The following is a 20,197-nucleotide window of genomic DNA, read 5'->3' on the forward strand; positions in this document are numbered from 1 at the left end:
ATGCAAAGGCACAGCGACTCCAGCCTCTGTATAAACAGAGATTATTTTATGTATGCGGCTGTTGGCTAATGCTTTATGCCCAGCTAAATGCTGCTCTTTTCACCCACAGCACCTGTGTTTGGTTAACAAAGTACACGTTGGGGATTTTTTTTATTTATCCAAACACCTTTCATATCCCTATGGAGACTTGCTAATTGTGCTGCTTTTTATCTTGGAGAAACATTCTAAGATCATGAGCCCTGATGAATTCTAGGACTCCTCATTCATAGCCACGGGGACTGTATATACAGGCTGGAGTGTCGTCTAGCAGCAGTAAGGGGTCATGGTGTCAGAACTCCCAGATGATGTCCCCAGTTTTGGCACCAGTTCCCTTTGTGATCCTGGGAAAGTTCTTTCTCCTTCCTGTGTCTCTGTTTCCTGATCTGTAAAATGGAGCAAATACTTCCTACATACCTCCAGACAATCATTGTGAGGACTAACTAAGCCCAAGTCTACATTACAGACCTATATTGGTATAACTACATTGCACAGGGGGATGAAAAATCCACACCCCTGAGCGAGGTCATTGTACCCACCTAAGCCCTGGTGTGGACAGTGCTATGCCTCCCATTGACATAGCTACCGCCTCTTGGGTATGTGGATTAACTACGTTGACGGGAGAAGCTCTCCTGTCGATGTAGTAGCATCTTCACGAACGTGCTACACGAGTGCAGCTTCACCGCTGTACGTGAAGACAAGTCCTAACATTTGTAAATCATCCCAAGATCCTTGGCTTACAGATGTTCAGAAATATTATGTTTATTGTTGTGTTTTGGGGGGAGAGGGTGTGTGTGTGTAATTATAGTCATTTACATGGCTTTGGCTCTGTTTGGGGAAATGATGGGATACAACGGGTGTTTTGAGCCTGGGGTCTGACTGTGGGTGGCAGTGCAGAGCAAAAATTCCCTGCTCCTTACTGGGTGGTTAGAAAGGCAAAATCCTGTGTCTAGTCTACTGTGGAAGTAATTTAGCAAGTCGTTCAGCTGCGTAGTGGAGGTTAAGAGCCCAGTTAACCAGAACACACACACACACACACACACACACACACACACTTTCTCAGATGAGGGGCAAGTAAAATTAACCCTGAGAACCCTGATAGGTTTCTGCCACAAAAAAGAACTTGTCTTTACCAGTCATGCCCATTACCAAATATATGCAAATCTTTTAAGAGAGATGGAGACCCTATGCCCAGCATTGCTGTGAGGAAGACTTTTTTTTTTAAAAGCAGTTGATTTAGAAAAAGATATGATTTTACTAAGCAGGAATAAAGTGGGATTGTATCTCTCCAATAACTTTATTATGCCTGCATATTGTTCTTGACCCCTTGCTAGTCTTCTTTGTCTCACCCTATAGCCTGTGAGCAGCAACCAAGTCACACATTCAGCTGAATGCAACGCCAGGGGGTTTCTCGGAGAGAACTATCTGTGTAAGGGGCAAGGGATAGATGGAGCTGCGCAGTGGAGTACCCTCCTCTCTGATCCTTTTATATCTGGAGCCATGCCTTTGAACAATAAGGTCTATTTGAATAGGACACTGCAGTTTAAACAGACATAAAGCGACTCTTTCATGTACCAGCCCTTGTTGCTTTGGCTCTTGGCATCGGTTCCCGGTGGAGGGATTGAAAAGCAGAGGGGGCAGAGTGAGAGAGAGGATTGATTCGGGGGTGGAGGGAGAGATGTACCAGCCCTGGGTATAAATGGTTTAGAGGCGAGCCAAGGGAGGCAGGGATCGCAGCTAATTCTGGAGCAGCAGCGCTCACTCGCAGCTGGCATTGCAGACCGCCCAGTGGTGCCGCTGGACCGGCTCCCCCCCCCCCCCCGCACACCCCCCCCCCACACCCCCCATGTGCTGCAGCTTTGGAGGAGGTTGCAATGGGAAAAGCAGCAGCAGCCCTTCCTCTTTCGCAGTGGTGCATGTTCTGGATGCCAAGGCAGTGCGAGAGCCTCAGATCTGGGGTGTGTGTGTGTGTGTGTGTGTCCCCCTCCCCTCCCTTCTCGAGGCGTGTCTCTCTGCCTTTCCCATGCACCCGCGCCCCCTTCTCCGGGGGGAGGCAAAACCTTCAGCTAGGGCCCCCCCCACCTCGGATCTAGTCCTGTCCCTTCGGCGCGGAAGGCTGAGCGGAATCCCCAGATACCCGGGGGGGTCTCTTGCGTTTGCCCAAAGGGACTGAGCTTTAAAACTGCGTGAATGCAAAAGGGGGCAAAGGTGTGTGGGCTTTCTAATGTCTGGTGTGTCGCGGACGAGCCCCCACGGAGCTGAACATCACTGCGAAGTGCCTGAATGTGGCTTTAACAGGCTGGATTTTTTTTTATTTGCATGCAACCGTAGGGGCAAATGTGCTAGTCCATGCAAAAAATAAAAAAAAATAATAAAAAAAAAAGCCAAAACCTTCCTCCTGCCAGCTCTGCAAAGCAGCAGCCCAGTGAGAAGAAGCATGCGCTGATTTGGGAAGAGGTGACGCAAAGCCCCCCCCTCCTCCACCCCCCGATCTCCAAAAACATTTCCCTCTCTCCTCCGCTACAACCAGTCCCACCTGTCAGAACCTAATCTCTTCCCAGGAACACATGGTACTGGGAAAAGTAACAATTGCAAAGCGGGGAGCTTTCTCTGGGAGGTGTCTCCCCCCCACCCCAGCCTTGCAATCCCGCTTGTGTTTGTAACGCAATTTCCTTGGTCATGAAAAGTGTCCATGTCATCAAGGTGTTTACACAGCCCCCCAAAAAGACGGGGGGGGGCGTGGGAATTCTGGATGATGCATGCAAGATTTATTCTAGCGGATATGTGAACGCCAAGGAGAGCTGCCGATTGGACATCATATCTGTGTATTAAGAGGAATCTGCGGGAATTGCTTCTCTAAAGGAGAAGAGACCTGGGGTGGGTATTAAAATGAACAAATAAAAGGGATCCTAAAACATAATGTGCTGTTTGTTGTTTCTGGGAGGATGGAGGGAAGGGGGGGGGTAATAGTGGAATAAAAATCTTGAATCAGATACTGTGTGTGTGTGTGTGTGTGTGACACACGCAACCCCTCCGCCAAAATAACACAGCTGAAGTGCCCCCTTTCCCAGGATTTAAGAAAGAAGAGAACAAGGATGTGGAGGTGATTAGTCACCTGGATGCTGCTGATGTTGATCAAAAAGTGTAATTCCCTAGGAACCTTCTGCTGCTAATCCTGAAAAGCTTGATCCGAGATAGTCATTTTTTAAGTGAGGGGGGGGGGGGAGAAAGGGAGGGGGAGAAAAAAGAGAGCCAGCCCTCCTCTCCCCAAGCCAGTGCGAGAGTTGGTTCATTCCAGCTGCAGAAGCTCAGAGCCTTCCATGCATTGGGATTTTTCCCGAGCTAAAATAATAATCATAATCATCATCCTGACCTTCCCCACCCCCCCTTGCTTCCTCCTCTTCCTCCAGCCGATCCGAGGACCATCCCAGTTGTAAAGGGGAGAGGACCACAAAACCCCACGACCCCTTGACATGCAACCTTCTTTGGGATGGGACAGGACGGGATGCAGCTGCGGCTTTAGAAGGAATTGGGGGAAATTGGGGATCTTTGCTCTCATGACGGTGGAAGTGAGCTACTGGAGCCGGATTCTGCTGCTCTTTGTGGGGTTGTTGGCTGCATCAGCAACCGGTGAGTGCAATGGAGGAAGCTGGCAACTTTGGGAGCTTCCCCCCCTCCCCTCTTGCTGCTTGATTCAGATGTAATTCTCTTGCATTTGGGGGGTTTATATATATATGTGTATGTGTGTGTTTTTGTGTCTCTCTTTGGGTGGGAGGAGGAGATCCTCCTTTATAGCCCATGCAGGGATCACGTTTGTTGCTGTATATCTCCATAGGAAGATAAAGTTTGCAGGTACTGTATATCCTATGGGGGCAACAATTTTACAGTCTGGGTTCATAAAAAGGTGTTTTTGTTTCTTGTTTTACTCCCCAGCTTCAAAGGATCAGATCAGTGTGTCCCAAATGCGAGAGGACCAAGAAAAATGCCATCACTTTTTTTTTTTGGCATCTGAGTTCATTATTTCTCTACCCCAATGTTTGCCTACAGCCTATAAAATAGATTGAGGGACTTCTTACATGCAGATGGAAGCACTCTTATGATTCCTCCTTTCTCCTCAAACGTTTCGGATTGTGGTGCTTTTAAGCACTAGCTGTTTGGCCCCAGCATTATATAGATATATATTTTTAGCCAAATATGTAGTTTTAATCTTAGGAAAGGTCAAAAATAGATTTTTAAAGATGAGGTTTAACCCTCTCCCCCCGCCCCTGCTTCTGAAACTGCCTTTGCAGCATAGCCGAAGTGAAGGATTCAATTTGAAACTGAAGTTTGTGTTTTTTTTTTTCTGCTGTGGTCTTGTATTGAGTCTGGCTTTGTGTAATGGGGGGGGGGGAAGGAGGGGGAAGAAAAACATTGTTCTTTTCTTCCTTTAACACTGAGGGGTTCCCAGTTTCCCAATGTTTCTAAATAAGGTTTGTCCGAATGTGCCTCATGCAACATGGCCAAAAGACTGTGTGTGTGTGTGCGCGCGCGTGAACACATGGGGGTGGAAAACTGCCTTTTTTTCCTTTCTTTGTTTTTTGTTGTTGTGTGTTTTTTGGTAAACTTTTATGTTGTATTTGAAATGCAACACTGATTTTGTTGTGTAAGGCAGACTTCCTCCAAGGAGACTCAGAAAGACCATCAGCACCTTTTCCTCCTGAGGTATCCGAAGAGTTTTACCAACCGGGGGCACCAATTAGGGTAGGAGGAAATCAGTTCCTTGGGAGTAAATATACAGATAAATATCTTCCTGATTTTTTTTTCTCCCCTCAGCACAAGCATTGAGACTGTCTGAGAACAGAGAAACCTCCCCCCTAGCTCTGTGCTGTTTGGCTGGGTTGAGTGGAGTGCTGGACATAGACCTAAATGAGTGATTTACTATTTCAGGGGTTTACAATTCTCCTCTTTCTCTCTCCTTTCCCCCTTGCTCCCCATTGCTATATTTGACTCGTGCATGCAAGATTTTTGTTGGTTTTCTTTCAGTGCCTGGTGGTTTTGTGTTTAGTCCTTCTTGCTAGCACAGCTCCCTTCTTTTTTCTCAATTTTTGCTTCATTTAAAATTATACCTATCCAGGATCCTTCACCGTTGGGCTGTTAATTGATTTGTACCCCCTTCCTCTTTTACACAAGTGCCAGCTCTGCGAAAGCTCTCCAGAAGTCCATCATTGTTTTAGCTGCAGTAGGATCACGAGGCAATGATCTCTGTGTGTGTGTGTGAGTGTTTTGGTTTTTCCCTGCACACCGCCACTTCTTCATGAGATTCTGAACAACCTTTTTATCAAAACAAGGGATCAACTCTGAGATTAGTAAGATGTAGCTCGTTAACAGCGATGCTGTAACTGTGCCTATTGGGTGAAGGTGCCTACTGGTTCCTGCAGTCCTCCGATCAGATATTTTCAGGTTAGCCTAGGGTTGGACTCGCTGGTCCTAGTAATGAGCCTCTATGGGACCGCGTCCTCAACATGCTATCTCTTCAGCCTAGCCTTTCCCTGGGGATTGCATGGCTAGCAATAACCATGAGTTCCCATAGTGTGGCACTAGAGATGTATATATAAAACTATCAGTTAGTAGTTCTAGCCTGTCTCAAAAAAAGAAAAAGAGCAAAAAAAGAAAATTGAGAAATCATACTGTTATTACATTAACCTTACTCTATCTAATTATTTAGAGCTGTCAATATTCCTACAGCCTGATACAGTTCGGGGGCGGGGTGGGTGGGGGAATGGCAGATTGCTGCAGATGATCTCTACAGATGCAAGTGTTTCTCAGGAAATTACAAGCATGGTCAGTTGTCTTAATCTTCTGCAAGGAACTGAACCAACTGTAGCTAAAGCTATTCTCTTTATAAGGTAGGGGACATGCATTTTTCTTCAAAGAACAATAAATTTCTTACACTCGCTGAATTTAAGAAGAGGTGCAGGAATAACCTGGCAGAGTTTGTCGTCTGTTTCGAGAAGATACTGGCGACTAGCAATATGCTGCTAGTCAGAGAGAGGGCATACCACGTAATAGTTTTGTAGTTTTTCTTATCCCTCAAAGGCAAGTTCTTGTCATGATGATTTTTCACCCTAAGCTATCTGTGCATTGTTAATGAAAGATGTCCCTGAGATGGATTTGTGGTGCATAGGTTGGATAATATATATGGACAGACACATACAGCATATATTTTTTTAAAAAAGCCATTGTAATGGAGGTCATTTGTACCATTATAGTTAAAACTGTGTTTTGGTGATTAACCTCCTGTTGATGACTGGATTATACAAAGATGTACTGGGTTGGAACATGGCCTAGACATTTGTTTCTTTTGTCCTGATAGAAAGTAGTTTTGGCTGATTTCTTTCTGAAAAGATGGGAGAGGGGAAGGAAAGTTGAGTATTCATTTTGAGCTGCTGTGTGGGCACACAAATAATTCATTTTATTAATCATCCCCTTTTAAAGGGAGTTTCTTTCGTCAGATACGCCGGTACCTCGTACAGCAATAGCCTAGGATGCTGCTGCTTGCAACAGGAGTCCTGCTAACAACCATGGTACAGTGAAGTTTAGGGCTAGACTAAGCCTGTAAACAACATCCGATATAACTGTAATGAATTCCCTGCTCTCCCCTTATTCCTGGGGGAGGGGAAGCAGTCCTTTATTCCAGCCTTTTACTGGGTCCAGCTTATTTCCTCCTTCATGTTGGGACAACCCTGGCTAATGTGTAGAGGGCCGGGCAGAATAGGGGTGTCAGCCAATCCCTCTGCCTCCTTACATCCTCCTGCCCACCTGCTTGCGAGAGGTGGGAAAACCAGGCACGCTGCCTCTGCTCTCCCTCCTTCCAGCAGTGTGGGGACCATGGCTGCAGCCTCATGGGAGTGCGGGCTAAGCTGTGACTCCTCCTTCCCACATGAGACACTGCTAGGGCTGTAATAAACTCGCTTCATGCAAAGGTTTCCTTGTCTCCATCCATGCGCTGTTCATGCTCCTCAGTTTCCCATCAAACAATCAGGTTCAGACCCAAAATTTCAAAGCAGAATTTTTGGTGGAAAAACCTCTTGGTTTGGCCCGGTTTTGTGCTGGGAAGCTAAGAGTTGGGAATGAGCCTTCCAGGCAGAGAATTGGGAGCGTATTAGGCTGGGAGAAGTAATAGTCCCCCCGGGGGCTATCTCTTTCTCATTGGCAGCACAGAAGCAGTTCCTGCTGGCCAGGTAAGAACCTTTCTGAGCCAGCTTTCAGATGGAGCACAACCGCCTAGAATCTTGGGGGATGTATCAGCCCAGTTCAGAGCAGGCTCCATATATCTGCATTTCCTGAGCCAATTGGACCAGGATGCTGGTGCGGAATTGCATGCGGTTTTGCACAGGGAGGCGCACGGATTCTCTTCAAGTATAAACTGTTAGTGAATACGCTGAGGGAAATGTTCCTTGAATGTTCACTACACGTCCTGAAGCTTTGGCTTTCTTTGCGTTTGGGGGATCAGGATGGGAGTGGGAGAAAGTAATTTACTGGAGAGACAACATGGTGTAATGTCTAGGCCACTGCCCTATGATTCAGGAGACCCAGGAGCTATTCCATGCTCTGCCACTGCCTTTCTGTGTGACCTTGGGTAAGCCACTTCCCTTCTCCCTTGCCTATTTAGATTCTGGACTCTCTGGGGGAGGATCTGCCACTTACTTTATGTTTGTGCGGCACCTTGCGCAGCTGGGCTTGGGCCGCTCCGCATTACTCAAATACAAATAATTATGTAGCTATTGAAATCTCAGACCTTAATTTCCTTCCTTGCCAGAAATATCTGTATTTCCCCAAATATCTCCTGGTGAAATGGTTTATTTTCTGGATTGAGCCGTCTCCCAGCTGCAGTGCTACAGAGGATAGGTGTCTGATCAGACTAATCTTGAGTGGCCAGCTTCCAATTGTCTAGGAGCTTCTGTCCAAAGGGGAGACACATCAAAACGGGTGCAGGGAACATGATCCAGGCAATCTGCCATGGATCCCAATAGTTGTACTCAGTGCCAAGTTGGTTCAGTTCTGAGACTATCACTGAGCAATTTGTCAGGATCCTTTGTACTATACCTGCTTTATAAGAAACCTTTTTCCTTGCTCTGCAAAAATGGCTAGTCCAGTTGCTGGGAGAGGGCACAGTAGTTCCCTTGTTCACCACCTTCACCTGTATTCCTGGCAGCTGCCAACCATGAGGCACACTGTGCTGCTTGCTGTCTGCTACTGTCTCCTGAGAAGCCACTTGTCTATGAAATGTAGAACTTTGGTGTCTCAGATTTGTCAGTGTCACTGGTTAAGCCCAGGATTGTCTATTGAAAACAAGAGCCCAGAGCTGCAAACCTCGATAATTTGTTCATATCTGTTCTCCACATTTCTAAAAAATGAACTAAACTCGCAGTCTGTAGTATCCATCGTCTGCACTTCTTAGGGCTTGAGCCTGGCCTGACGTCGTCATCATTATTACTTACGGTACGTATTGCAGTAACGCCTCGTAGCCCCAGTCACGGACCAGGAGCCCATTCTACTAGGTGCTGCACAAACACAGAACAAAAAGAGAGTCCCCGCTGCAAAGAGTTTACAGTGTAACTCCTGCATTCTGTTGGGCACCAGAAGGACAGAGGGATGTGTTCTTTGGTCCTCTAGAATGATGACTGCAGCACCAGCAGCCATAGGTTAAGGGATGGAGAGTAGGTGAAGGTTTACCAGGTTGGGCCGTAAATCTTGCTTGCTGTTGATTGTGGTAGTATCTAGGGGTCCCACTCAGTTATTGGGACCCCCAGTATCACAGGCATTGTACAAGCACATCCTGAAAAGACACTTTTGTTTTTAATCCTCAGAAGATGGTGAGTATGTGGAGGTGGGAAGTGAGGGGAAGGAGAGTCTCCCTAATATATGAGACTCCTGCTGGGGTTTCTTCCATGATCCAAAGATCTGATGCTACCGGTTCTCTGGTCTCTTCTCTCCTCCTCCCACCAAGGAAAAATGAATTCTAAGCTGCTTGCTAGGCCCGGGCGTGAAATCTGAGCCTGCTTTGCCATCTTGTTGAGGCAGGCTTGACACACAGATCAGTTTCGGCTTTGTTTCCCTGATGCGTGTCTGAGAGCCCCTCTGCAAGGCTGTGGGCAAGAAAAATGAGGACATTGGTCTAACTGAAGCCTTGGATTTCTCTGAAGTTTGGATTACTGTATGGACAAAAGAAAGGTGCCATGAAGAAGAGTCCAGGGGGATCCCTGGCTTTTTGATACCTCCTGAAAAGAGAGGCTTGTCTTGCACCACTGAAGTCAATGGGGATGTCGTCACTGACGTCATTGGGAGCAGGAGCAAGTCCTGTAAGATGTGGAAATTCTATAATGGTTATCTGTCAGTAAATGTAACTGGAAGAACACTACCGATGGCTTGTTCTAGGCTGTTACTTATTTTCAAGTTGGTTGTCATCAAGAGTATAGGCAACATCTTTCTATTTTAAGGTTTTATCATGCTGCTCATTACCATAGTATCTGAGAAGCTTCCATGTTAAAAAAAAAAAATCAATCCCATTCTGGAATGCTTGAATTACTCACAAAGCCCTTCTGTCATTAGAGCTAGAGTGTGCAAGCGTCCAGAGAGGTTTATTGAGGATTGGCAGGCCTTGATAGCCTATTGTCACGATTATTGTAAAATAAACATGAGTTTTTAAAAGGGGCATATAAAACCACCTGCTTCAAGGCCAAAACCAGCCTCTAATTCATGGCGGTCAGGAGGAAACTGTCCCTGAAGGCAGGTTATCCCTTAACTGAAAGGGTTCTTGTACCTCCCTCTGCAGCAGCTGATTGGAGACAGGATACTGGTTTAGATGATCTGTTGCAGGGTGATAATTCTTAGGTTGCTATGGAGAGAATAGATAAGCATCTCAACTGCTGTACCAATTGTTAGTCTTCATAAAGACACACAGGCCATATGTGTACGTCGAGCGCTGCAGATACCACTGCCGCGAGTCTGGTGAAGACGCTCTATGCCGACGGGAGCGCGCTGTGCACACGAACGCTTATGTCGGTGTCACTTACGTTGCTCCGGGGGGTGGAATGTTTTCACCCCTGAGCGACACAGGTTTTGCCAACATAGGCTGTAGTGTAGATTTCGCCGTAGGAATTACATTGCCGAGTTTAAAAAGTCTGTAATGTGCAGTGACTTTAGTACTACGCACTTGGTCACTAATAGTTGCATTCTGCTGTACATCACTCATTTTTAACCCTTTTAGGGCGGGGTGTTGTAAATGATCAGCACTGGCCCAGCGCAGCTGTGATCAGACTCAGTGGTAACCCCCACACAGTGATAACCCCCCCCCCCAGACTTCAGCAGGAGCCGAGTTAGGGTGACACTAAGTGCTCTTGCAGATCACCCCCTCAGATGATTGTAATGTGAAATATACATCATTCTTGTCCAGAAGAAACTGATGACAATATAAATGGTCAGAGATATTCTGGAAAACTCAGGCAGTCTAACCTTATTTAGCATCGGTCATATAACATACGCCCTGTGGAGATTCCCAGCTGTACCTATAAAGAACTTTGTGAGAGCTGACTCAGGAATGGCCTTTGAGTGTCTCATCTCTGAGCTTCCTTCAGCTGAAGGCAAGTCCTTAACAGCGTTTTCCACGGTGGAGCCCTAGTGTGAAATAAGGAAATGCTGTCTGCTGGTCAGACGGGGACTTCCGATTCAATGATTCTGTTCCATCTCCATAGCTGGCCGTGGGAAAGAGAACTTCTCCTGTCTGACTTCCATTTACTCATCTGTACAGCGGGTGGAATAATGCTTACACGACAATGTTGTGTATAAAGTGCTTTAAGAGCCTTGGAGGGAAACTGCTATACAAGTGCAGAGCTTTATAGCAACAGCACGTAAGACTTCAACAGAGTCCTGCTAATCTGCCTTTGTATCAAGAATATCCCAAGACAGTGTGCCAACGTTATCTTCCATTGGTTTCAGTGGCATTCTATCCAGGCTGTATTTTATCCAGTAGGTTTAATAGGTTTTCACCTATTTCTTCTTTCTTTTCACCTGTTCCTTCACACTGGTAGCTAGTTGGTCTGGCAATATCCGGAATGATCCAAGGTTTAAAATGTATCCACTTGTGCAAATACAAAGCACGGAGCTCCCAAAGTGTTAGATAAAAGCTATAGCCCTTAAGAATAGGCCAGCAACTGGTAAGTTAACTCACAGTGATCCTATATTCATTGAATCTGTCAGTTCAGCAGTCAGTTTGCTTGTTCAGTCTACAGTGATTGCAAATGTCAGAGATGATATTATCACTGTTTAGGCAGAAGGGGGAGTCCATCTTTTCCAAGGGCAGTCTCTGGCAGACGAAGATGTATGACAGGAGGTTAGCAAGTTCAACAGGCAGCTAAGTATTAAAAACAGAAAAATTTTTGAGTCCACCCATTGGAACCCTGGCAATGAAAAAGCAGAGGCGGCCTTATCAATCCTGCATATTAATTGGGGGCTTTATATTCTAGCTCTGTAGCTTAATGAAGTCTCTGTGAGGCTATTTATAGGTACAGTGTACATATGAAATGTATTTATTGGGTCTTCCCTCCGTTTCAAGGAAGTGAGAAATCCCGCAGTATGTGCGCAAAGCATTTGACTTCTTGCAGTTACAGAGCAAAGCCTAGGTCATCACGCTCTTCTAATACCATCAAACCTCTTGGGAGGCTCTTTGGGAGACGATACATACCTGGAACCAAGTGACTCCTATTTTCCTATTCTGTCCCTTCCACCCTCTGCTTCACCCTTCAGTCTTAGTGAGTGAGTGAATTTAGGGTTCATGAAAATGATGGAAGACTAGTACTGGCACCACCTCCTTAAACTGATCCAGAAGGCTCCTGCCAGAAGGCCCCCCTGCTAAAGTCCCTCTTCAAGACCTGTTTCTGCCATGTTGCTTCATGTGAAATGAGCTGACTCATGTAAATGGCCTCTTCATAGAATCATAGGACTGGAAGGGACCTTGGGAGATCATCTAGTCCAGTCCTCTGCACTCAAGGCAGGACTAAGTATTATCTAGATCACCCCTGACAGGTTGTTCCCTTTTCCCCTAACCTTTGTCCTTAGGCTGTGAGCGCTTCAGGCCAGGGACCGTCCCTTCTTGAGTGTTTGGAAAGCACTTCATGGGTGCTGTAATAATCATCACAGCAATGGCTAGAGTCAGGTCTTCTTTGGGTGAATGGCATGCAAGCTTCCCTGTTCTGCCGACTATTCCCCTCCTGAGTTCCTATGCAGCACTGTTCATGCATCTTGGTCCTGACTTGCAGCACACCCCAGGATATGGAGCGAAATAAGGGCTGCATCCTGCAGAAGTGCCCTTCTGGGGAATAAGAGAGGCCCCCTTGTACCTTCTAATGAGCACCAACATACAGAGACCATAATTCATCCCTTCAATGTTTAAATCCTGGGGCTCCAACCAAAATCAGGGCCCTGTTGTGCTCGGTGCTGTATGTACACCTAGTAAAAGACAGTCTTTACCCCAAAGAGCTTACAATTTAAATTGATGAACTAGGAGGGATGATTATCAGCATCTTACAGATGTGGAATGTACATCCAGAGAGACTGACTTGCCCAAGGTTGTGCAGGGTGGCTTTGTCAGAGGCAGGAATTGAACACAGGTCTTGAGAGTCCCAGTCGGTTGTCCTAACCCCAAGATCATCCTTCTCTGATTTGTCCATTAAAATATTTCTCTGTGTGGAGTATGTGTAACTTGTACTGGCGACAGGCCTTGGTGGTGGTTCTGTGTGCGCATAGTTAGAAGGTTTTGACACTCCCATCAGTGTGGTATCTCAGTGCCTGTCACCTGGAGTTTTGCTCTGGCACCTGATGAGCCTGCATTGTTTTTATGGAAACCAGGATACAGTGATTAAAAAAATTCTTAATAGTATCCCCCATAGTTACTGTATTGACACTGTGCTGCGCTGCTTGGAGTGAACTACGGTGCAATTATGGAAATCAGTGTACTTTGCTTCCAATACATACAATGCAGTGCAGTAATCTGCAAAAATATATACTCCAGACATGCAATGCAGTGGCAGACTAATGTAATGGTGGTTAATGTGTAACTGGGAAAATGCCATTGATTAAAGAAATCAAATTAACTCTGGTTCAGTCTCTTTGCTCGCTGCCATGGACACCGCCAGCCAGAATGGGGATATTATACTTCACACTGAGCCCAAATGTGTAACTTTTTTTTTTAACACCTCCCTTGCGAAGAAGCAGAACAGAGGGTTTTTAATACGTCACTTCACAGTAGACTAAGTACAATGTTCTTCCTCTATGTTTAGATTCAGCGACGTCCCCATTTTCCTGATGGCGGGAATAATCGACGGTCTTTATTAAACGAAGGTTTTCTTGGTGTGGCAATGACCTATCTAGTGTGTGTGCACGTCCAGCAGAGGTTAATGGTGTGGATTCAGATCTGCACAGCTCTAGCCGAAGCCCAGCGGTGCTAACAACCGGTGGAGATGCTCCATTAGGCCATGTGCTTCTGGAGCAGGAGGATATCGTTTTTATCTCCGCAGCTGGGAGGTTCTGAGTGGCCTTGGCTTTACAGCCTAGGGGTGACTGAAGTGCTAGGTAGCTGTGTGTCTGTTATGGAAAACCAGCGTAATAATGGGCTGGAGTAGCACAGAGTTCTGGGAAGCTGGTGGTGGAGAAAGAGGTGGAAAACTGCATCTTCCCCACTCCTATAAACACATGGAAAGCATGCTGTTTTATTATTTATATTGTGGTATTATTCAGGAGCCCAAGTTGGGATCGGGGCCCCCGCTGTACTGGGTGCAGGATAATGTAGTAAGATACCGTACTTGTCCTGAAGGAGCTTGCAGTCTAAATGAAGATAATATGCAACAAACAGATGGAGTGTGGGAGGATGTCTGCGATAGGGTCATGTAACGACAGACTGGTTGCATGCACAAGTTGCAGGTTTTTGAGTCAATGTTTTGTAAGGGTCTAAACATTCAAGATGGATTCATGGTAACAGTAACCCCAGCTGGCCACTCGCACAGGGTGGTCTTGTCTGACGGTAGAGTGCTGTTGGAGATAAGTGTCAAACTAGGATTTCAACAGAGTTCCCAAAGTGGGGTATGTGGACTGGTCCATCAGTGGTGTATGGGCCACTAATCTGGTGGTCCAGGGAGATCTAGCTGGTCACATGGTCCTGGCTGCTCCTCCTTGTTTCCATCTGCCAAATTGCTTTGAAAGAAGCTAACAATAACTTAAATGCTTTGCTAGGGAGTCTTTTTTTTCTCCCATATAAAGCATCACTGTTGTTGACACTTATTACTGTATTACACTGGTAGTTAGAGGCCCCAGCCAGGAATGGAGTCCTATTGTGCTAGGCAGCATGCAGACATCGAGAGGCGGTGAGCACTTACATCTACGTTAGCAGAAAGTTGGACGGGAAACAAAGGCAAAGGGACTCTCCCAAATTAACAGAGTAAAGATTAGAGCCTAGGTCTTCTGACTTCGAGTCCAGTATCTTATCCACTGGATTACATCATAGGGATGTTATGAAGCTGTTGATGGGAGAGGAGATGTTCATGAGACACTGTCTCTACATGAAAATATTGTGTCCGTGCTAGCGGATCTGGAGGCATTTACAGGAGCTATGGTGAAACCAAAAAGTTTCTCAATCCATTTATCAAAGTGACTGCAGTCTTCGTTTCAAGGCAGATAAAACAACAATGAATATCAAGTGAAGATGTCTTTATCCAGAAAATTTTTAAAAAAGAAAAGGGAGAAGATCAGGGCGGTTGGCTGCTGTTTGTATCTGCTCTGTGAAAAGTTAAGCCTGTTCTATCCTAATTAAATTACTTTATTTGGATTTCCCTCACCTATCTTTAAAGCCATAGATTTCTTCTAGTATAAATCGTGCAGCTGCCTCTCAGACTGACTAGGAATTGAGAGAGAGACATGGTAGGTGAGGTAATATCTTTTATTGGACCTACTTCTGTTGGTGGAAGGTACAAGCTTTCAAGCTACACGGATCTCTTCTTGCCAGACCAAGTCAGACCAATGGACAGTTTAGTCTGCTAACCTGTCTCGGATCATGGTGCTGCTTCAGAGAAAGGTACAAGGAAAACTAGAAGTTGGTAACTATTGAATAAATTGCACAGGGAAGAAAGATGGTGCTGTTAGATGGCTAGTCTGGGACTTGCTACAGACTTTCTGTCTAATCTTGGGCCAGTCACTTAGTCTAATTTCCCCATCTGTAAAATGGGGACAACAGTGTTAGTGAATTTTCAAACTAATTAGGCTTTTGAAATGATTGTCAAACTTACTCTGCCAGCTGTTCTTAGGCTGGTTTGAAAAGCTTGTTGCAGACACTCACAGTTCAAAATTTGCATTGTTAATCAGTCACATCAGTTGTGCTCTTGTTTCTGTTCCCTGAATGGACAGAGTGAATTATGACTCTTGCAATTTAATACACAATTTGAGCCCCACTTTCAATGACTATTTAGAGTAGAAGTTTTCTGTTTTCTAGTAAAGCTCAAATGCTGGAATATTCGCAGAAAGCCAACACAAAAGGGTTGAAAATAGAATCAAGTCAAAATCTGGTTACTATCCCAAAAGATATTTGCAGGTGAGAGTTTCCACTGTTTGCCTGACTCTTTGTATGTTTGTGTACTTACGGTAGTGCCTTTTGCTGGAATATCTCAAAGCACTTCATAATTGTCCCATGCACTTTAGTATTGGTGAGAAAATAAGAAAATGGTTACAGATTAAATCAGTGCTTTTAAGAGGTGGCATTGGCACTTGTCAAGGACAAGAATTTTTAAACATCAGGGATCTGGATTCCGGTCACTGCAGTGGCAGGCATTGGCACTTGTCAAGGACAAGAATTTTTAAACATCAGGGATCTGGATTCCGGTCACTGCAGTGGCAGGATACTGATCAAGAAGATGGTCCAGTGATTAGGGCAGTATCCTAGTCTGAAGGAGACTGGGATTCAATTCCCTGCCACAGACTTTGTGTGGTCCCGGGCAAGTCACTTACCATCTCTGTGCTTCAGTTCCCCATCTGTAAAATGGGGATAAGATCACTTCCCTATATGTTGTGAGGATAAGTACATTAAAGATTGTGAAACACCATTACTACATAAGAATGGCCAGACTGGGTCACACCAGTGGTGCATGTAGCCCAATATCCTGTCTTCTGACGGTTGCCAATGCCAGATGCTTCAGAGGGAATGAACAGAACGGGGCAATTATCAAGTCATCTCTCCCCTGTCATCCAGTCCCAGCATCTGGCAGTCAGAGGCTTAGGGACACCCAGAGCATGGGGTTGCATCCGTGACCATTTTGGCTAATCTCCATTGACGAACCTGTCCTCCAAGAATTTATCTAATTCTTTCTTTTTTTAATCCAGTTATACTATGGTGATTATGGCTAGATAGGTACCATAGATATTTATGGGAAGTTTTCCCTCATTTAGTAATGAAGACAAGAAGGTTTAGAAACTACTTTTATTAAATTCGTGGTGGAAAATACAAGAATGTTTCAAAGTATGATAGAATTAGGATTGATTGTGGATGAACCAGTGCTTCTGTGGAGACAGAAACTAGTGCGTTTTGTGTTGGAAATTACTGCATAAATCCATAGCTGTGTGGAGAGGCTGCCTTTTTAAGGATTATTTTTATGTCTTTGTACAGGATCACTGTAAAAGGTATCTTTCTGGCGAGGAAAAACACTCAGTCTAAAACCATTGTGCAATTTCTTAGATTTTGTTACACTTTCCCAGCCTCTTCTTTTGTTAGCAGTAAGTGAATCAGTGTTCCCAAACTTAAGAGATCTAATCACTTACCATGAGAATCCTTCGTTAATGCTCTGCTAGTTGAAATTAAACACTCCAGCTTGGTTTTAATCATCACTGAGGAAAGCTAGCCCTGCATTTTCAAAATGTAAGAGAGTAGCTGGGCCTCACTCTGTCCTCTCCCTTGCCTGTTTTACGTCTCTGAAACTCCATTGCGTTCGGTGGAATTACACCTGGTTTACATTGCTGTTTGTAAGAGGAGAATCAGGCCCACTGTTAGAACGAAGCTTGATCTGACATTTGATAAGACGTTAATGCCAAGTTGTAGGTACAGAAAAGTGGAAGCTCATTTCTACTCTAACAAAGGCACAATTCAGTGTTCCTTTCCCGTTGGATATACTGAATAATACTATCAAGAAAAATATATTTCCTTCCAAACAGGAAGCATGTTTCCTGTTAAAGGTAATGAATCCTCGTGCTTTTTGAGAACCGATAGCATTTTTAAAGATGTTGCTCATATCACACAGCGTATCAATCGTCTCTCTTGTTTTTCGTGTATCCATTATGTAAAGGTTAGGCAGTGATTGTGGACCCTGGACATCTGTCAGCAACTGTCTGGGAATATTTTCATTAAAGTTAAGCATCTTTCAGAGAAAGATGCAATATGTTAATAATAAAATGGTGTCACCTCCTGAAATGCTTAGCTTTGGAGACGTGGGAAAGCTGTACCTGATGGCAATGTTTTATTTTTAATCAGATGTTTAAAATGTTACACTCAAGGGAAAGCTTCTGAAAAGACTTAAGGCCATGAGCAGCCCCATTACTTACATGCTTCAGCCTCTGCAGAATTAGGCCCCAATTTTGCAGCCAAGATGAAACATCGTATTTTCTGTTAATGGAGTATGCCAAAGCTAGTAGATCAATAGTAAATAGAACTTGCTTTTAAATGTAAAATTACAGTCATCTGCGGAGTGCTTTCAGCTGGTCTGTTAAAGAAAATGACTGACATAGATTTAAAAATGAAAAGAGACCAGGGATGGGGCATAGGGGTAGGAGGCTAGTTGACAGGCTAAGATAGCTAGAGAAAAGTAGCTTATGGCAACTTTGTTGATGTTCAAGTCAGTGGAAGACTGAGGGAGTTTTTCACTTCTAGATCATTTGGTTCTATCCCAGGTGAATAGTGTCAGAAAACAGTTCTTGTCCTGAAGTCCACATGAAATTAGTAGGTGCGCTCAGATCAGTTTGTAGGGGGCTGGTGTTCATGTCACCCTTGACACTTAAGGCTTTCTGTACTTTGTCACTGTAACGTTTCACAGCAGTAACCTTTTAACCCCTTGGTCCTCTAGATCTGCTTTGAGCTGGGTTAGGCAACAAGATGGTCCAAATGCCAGCGGCTGGTCAATGCTACAGAAGGCGAAGAGCTATTTAAGTTAAAGGACAATGTTGGCAAAAGAACAAATAGGTATAAACTGGCCATGAGTAAACTTAGGCTGGAAATTAGAAGAAGGTTTCCAATCATCAGAGGAAGGAGATTCTGGAATGTTCTTCCACTAGGAGTAATGGGAACCACAAACCTAAGTGGCCTTAAGATGGAGCTTGACAACTTTGTAGATCGGATTATACGACGGTTGCCTGTGATAGCTGGAGACTGGACTTGATTACCTAGAAGGTCCTTTCCAATCCTAAGTTTCTATGATACTAAGGTAACAGGATCCTTAGCAGTACCTTAGATAGTCCAGCTCCAAATGGACACTTGGTGCCAGAGCCAAAGGTCGTCGATGTCTCTCTGTTGATTTAGTGGCTTTTGGATGAAGCCCTTGTGCCCTCAGCATTTGGAAAAAGAGCAGCAGTGCATTTGACGGAGAAGCCAAGGAGACTCATCTACCTTCCCTGAATCCTACCCGTGGTTCCTTTACATGGGCATAGCGTGGGACAGAATCTTGTGCAGTCCATGTGGCCCAGGCGGTGTGGATGAATAGCAGAATCGGTGCCCAGCTTGCGGTCTCCATGTGAAGAGTGAGTCTATTTCAGAGGATTTTAAGTGAGCAAGCAGCTAATGTTTTACAGAAGGGTCTGTCACTTATTCCTGCTAATCACTGTGACAGTCTTAAACAAGAGAACAAATTATAGCCTTTTTCCCCCCTAGGAAATATGTACATTAAAAAAAGTTCACCCTGTGTTAACTATTCAATTGAAAGCTATCTAAATTCGAGAAGAGAACAATTGATCTTTTTTTTTGGATTGAGAACTAGGATTAAATAGAATAAGTCTAAGGAGGAAAATGAGGCTTTAAATGATCTAAGGATAGGAAAAAATAATGGCAGTGGAAACAGATTCCTAGACCCACATGCAAGCCATAAACCAGCAAGCATGACGCATGCACTTACAGCTCACACGTGTGAATAGTTCATTGAAGTCGGTGGGAATACTTGTGCATAAACGGCAAGAAGAGCACCAAAAGCGAGAATTTTCTTTAAAAGGATCTGCTGACTCCTATGTGTTAAAAAGAAGTCAAACTTCAGTGCCACGGTCAATTAAGAGGAAAGAATTTGAACAGAGGGGCACTTAAAGTTTAGAGCAGAGCTAATAGTTTGCAATGAAAATTCAAATTTTACTTTGTGTGAATCATCCATGAAGAGACTGGGAATTTCCACAATCATTTCAAACATTCAATTAAATATTTTTTTTTATTCTGCCATCAGTTCTTAGCTTGTTCACAAAAAGTTTGTTGCAGATACTCTCAGTTTGAAATTTTGAACTATGCTGTTTGGCCACACAAGTCCTGTGCTCTTGTTTCTGTTCCCAGATTGGACAGAGTAAGTTGTGAATTTCGCAATTTAGTATACAATTTGAGATTCACTTTCAGTGACTATTAGATGTGGATGTTTCCTATTTGCTAGTAAAGTTCCAGTGCTGGAATATTCTCAGAAAACAAACACACAAGTGTCCTGAATAGAATTAAGACACAATTTGATTAATATCTCAAATATTTGCAGGCAATATTTTCTACTGTTTGCATGTCTCTCTGTAATTTAGATGACTTTGTATTGTAATAATTAGCATTTGTGTACTTATGGTAGTGCCTTTTGGTGGAAGATCTCAAAGCACTTCATAAATGTCCTTTGTGCTTTTGTATAGATGAGAAAATAAGAAAATTGCAGCAATGAATAACTGAGTGCTTTTTAAGAGGGTGGTGTTTGAGCTTGCCAAGGACAGTAATTTTGTACATCGAGAAACTGGGCACTAATCACTGGCAAAAGTAGTCCAGTAGGCAGGGCGCTAGCCTAGAACTGTGTAGGAGAGCTGGGTTCAAGTTCCTGATCTGCCACAGACTTCCTGTGTGACCTTGGGCAAGTCACTTACTCTCTCTGTGCCT

General features: G+C 44.5%; 1 protein-coding gene across 1 annotated transcript in view; it reads left to right on the plus strand.

Annotated features, from left to right (window-relative positions):
• The first annotated feature begins 3,460 nt into the window (after window positions 1–3,460).
• The window catches only part of CSMD2 (CUB and Sushi multiple domains 2), a 536,547-nt gene continuing 519,810 nt past the window's right edge, over window positions 3,461–20,197 (plus strand). Inside the window, exon 1 of the mRNA XM_074934462.1 lies at window positions 3,461–3,666. Coding sequence (XP_074790563.1) covers window positions 3,510–3,666 — 157 coding nt within the window. The 5' untranslated portion in view covers window positions 3,461–3,509. The remainder of the gene's footprint in view (window positions 3,667–20,197) is intronic.

Source organism: Natator depressus, chromosome 19 (assembly GCF_965152275.1).
Source record: "Natator depressus isolate rNatDep1 chromosome 19, rNatDep2.hap1, whole genome shotgun sequence".
In the NCBI taxonomy this organism is placed as follows: domain Eukaryota; kingdom Metazoa; phylum Chordata; order Testudines; family Cheloniidae; genus Natator; species Natator depressus.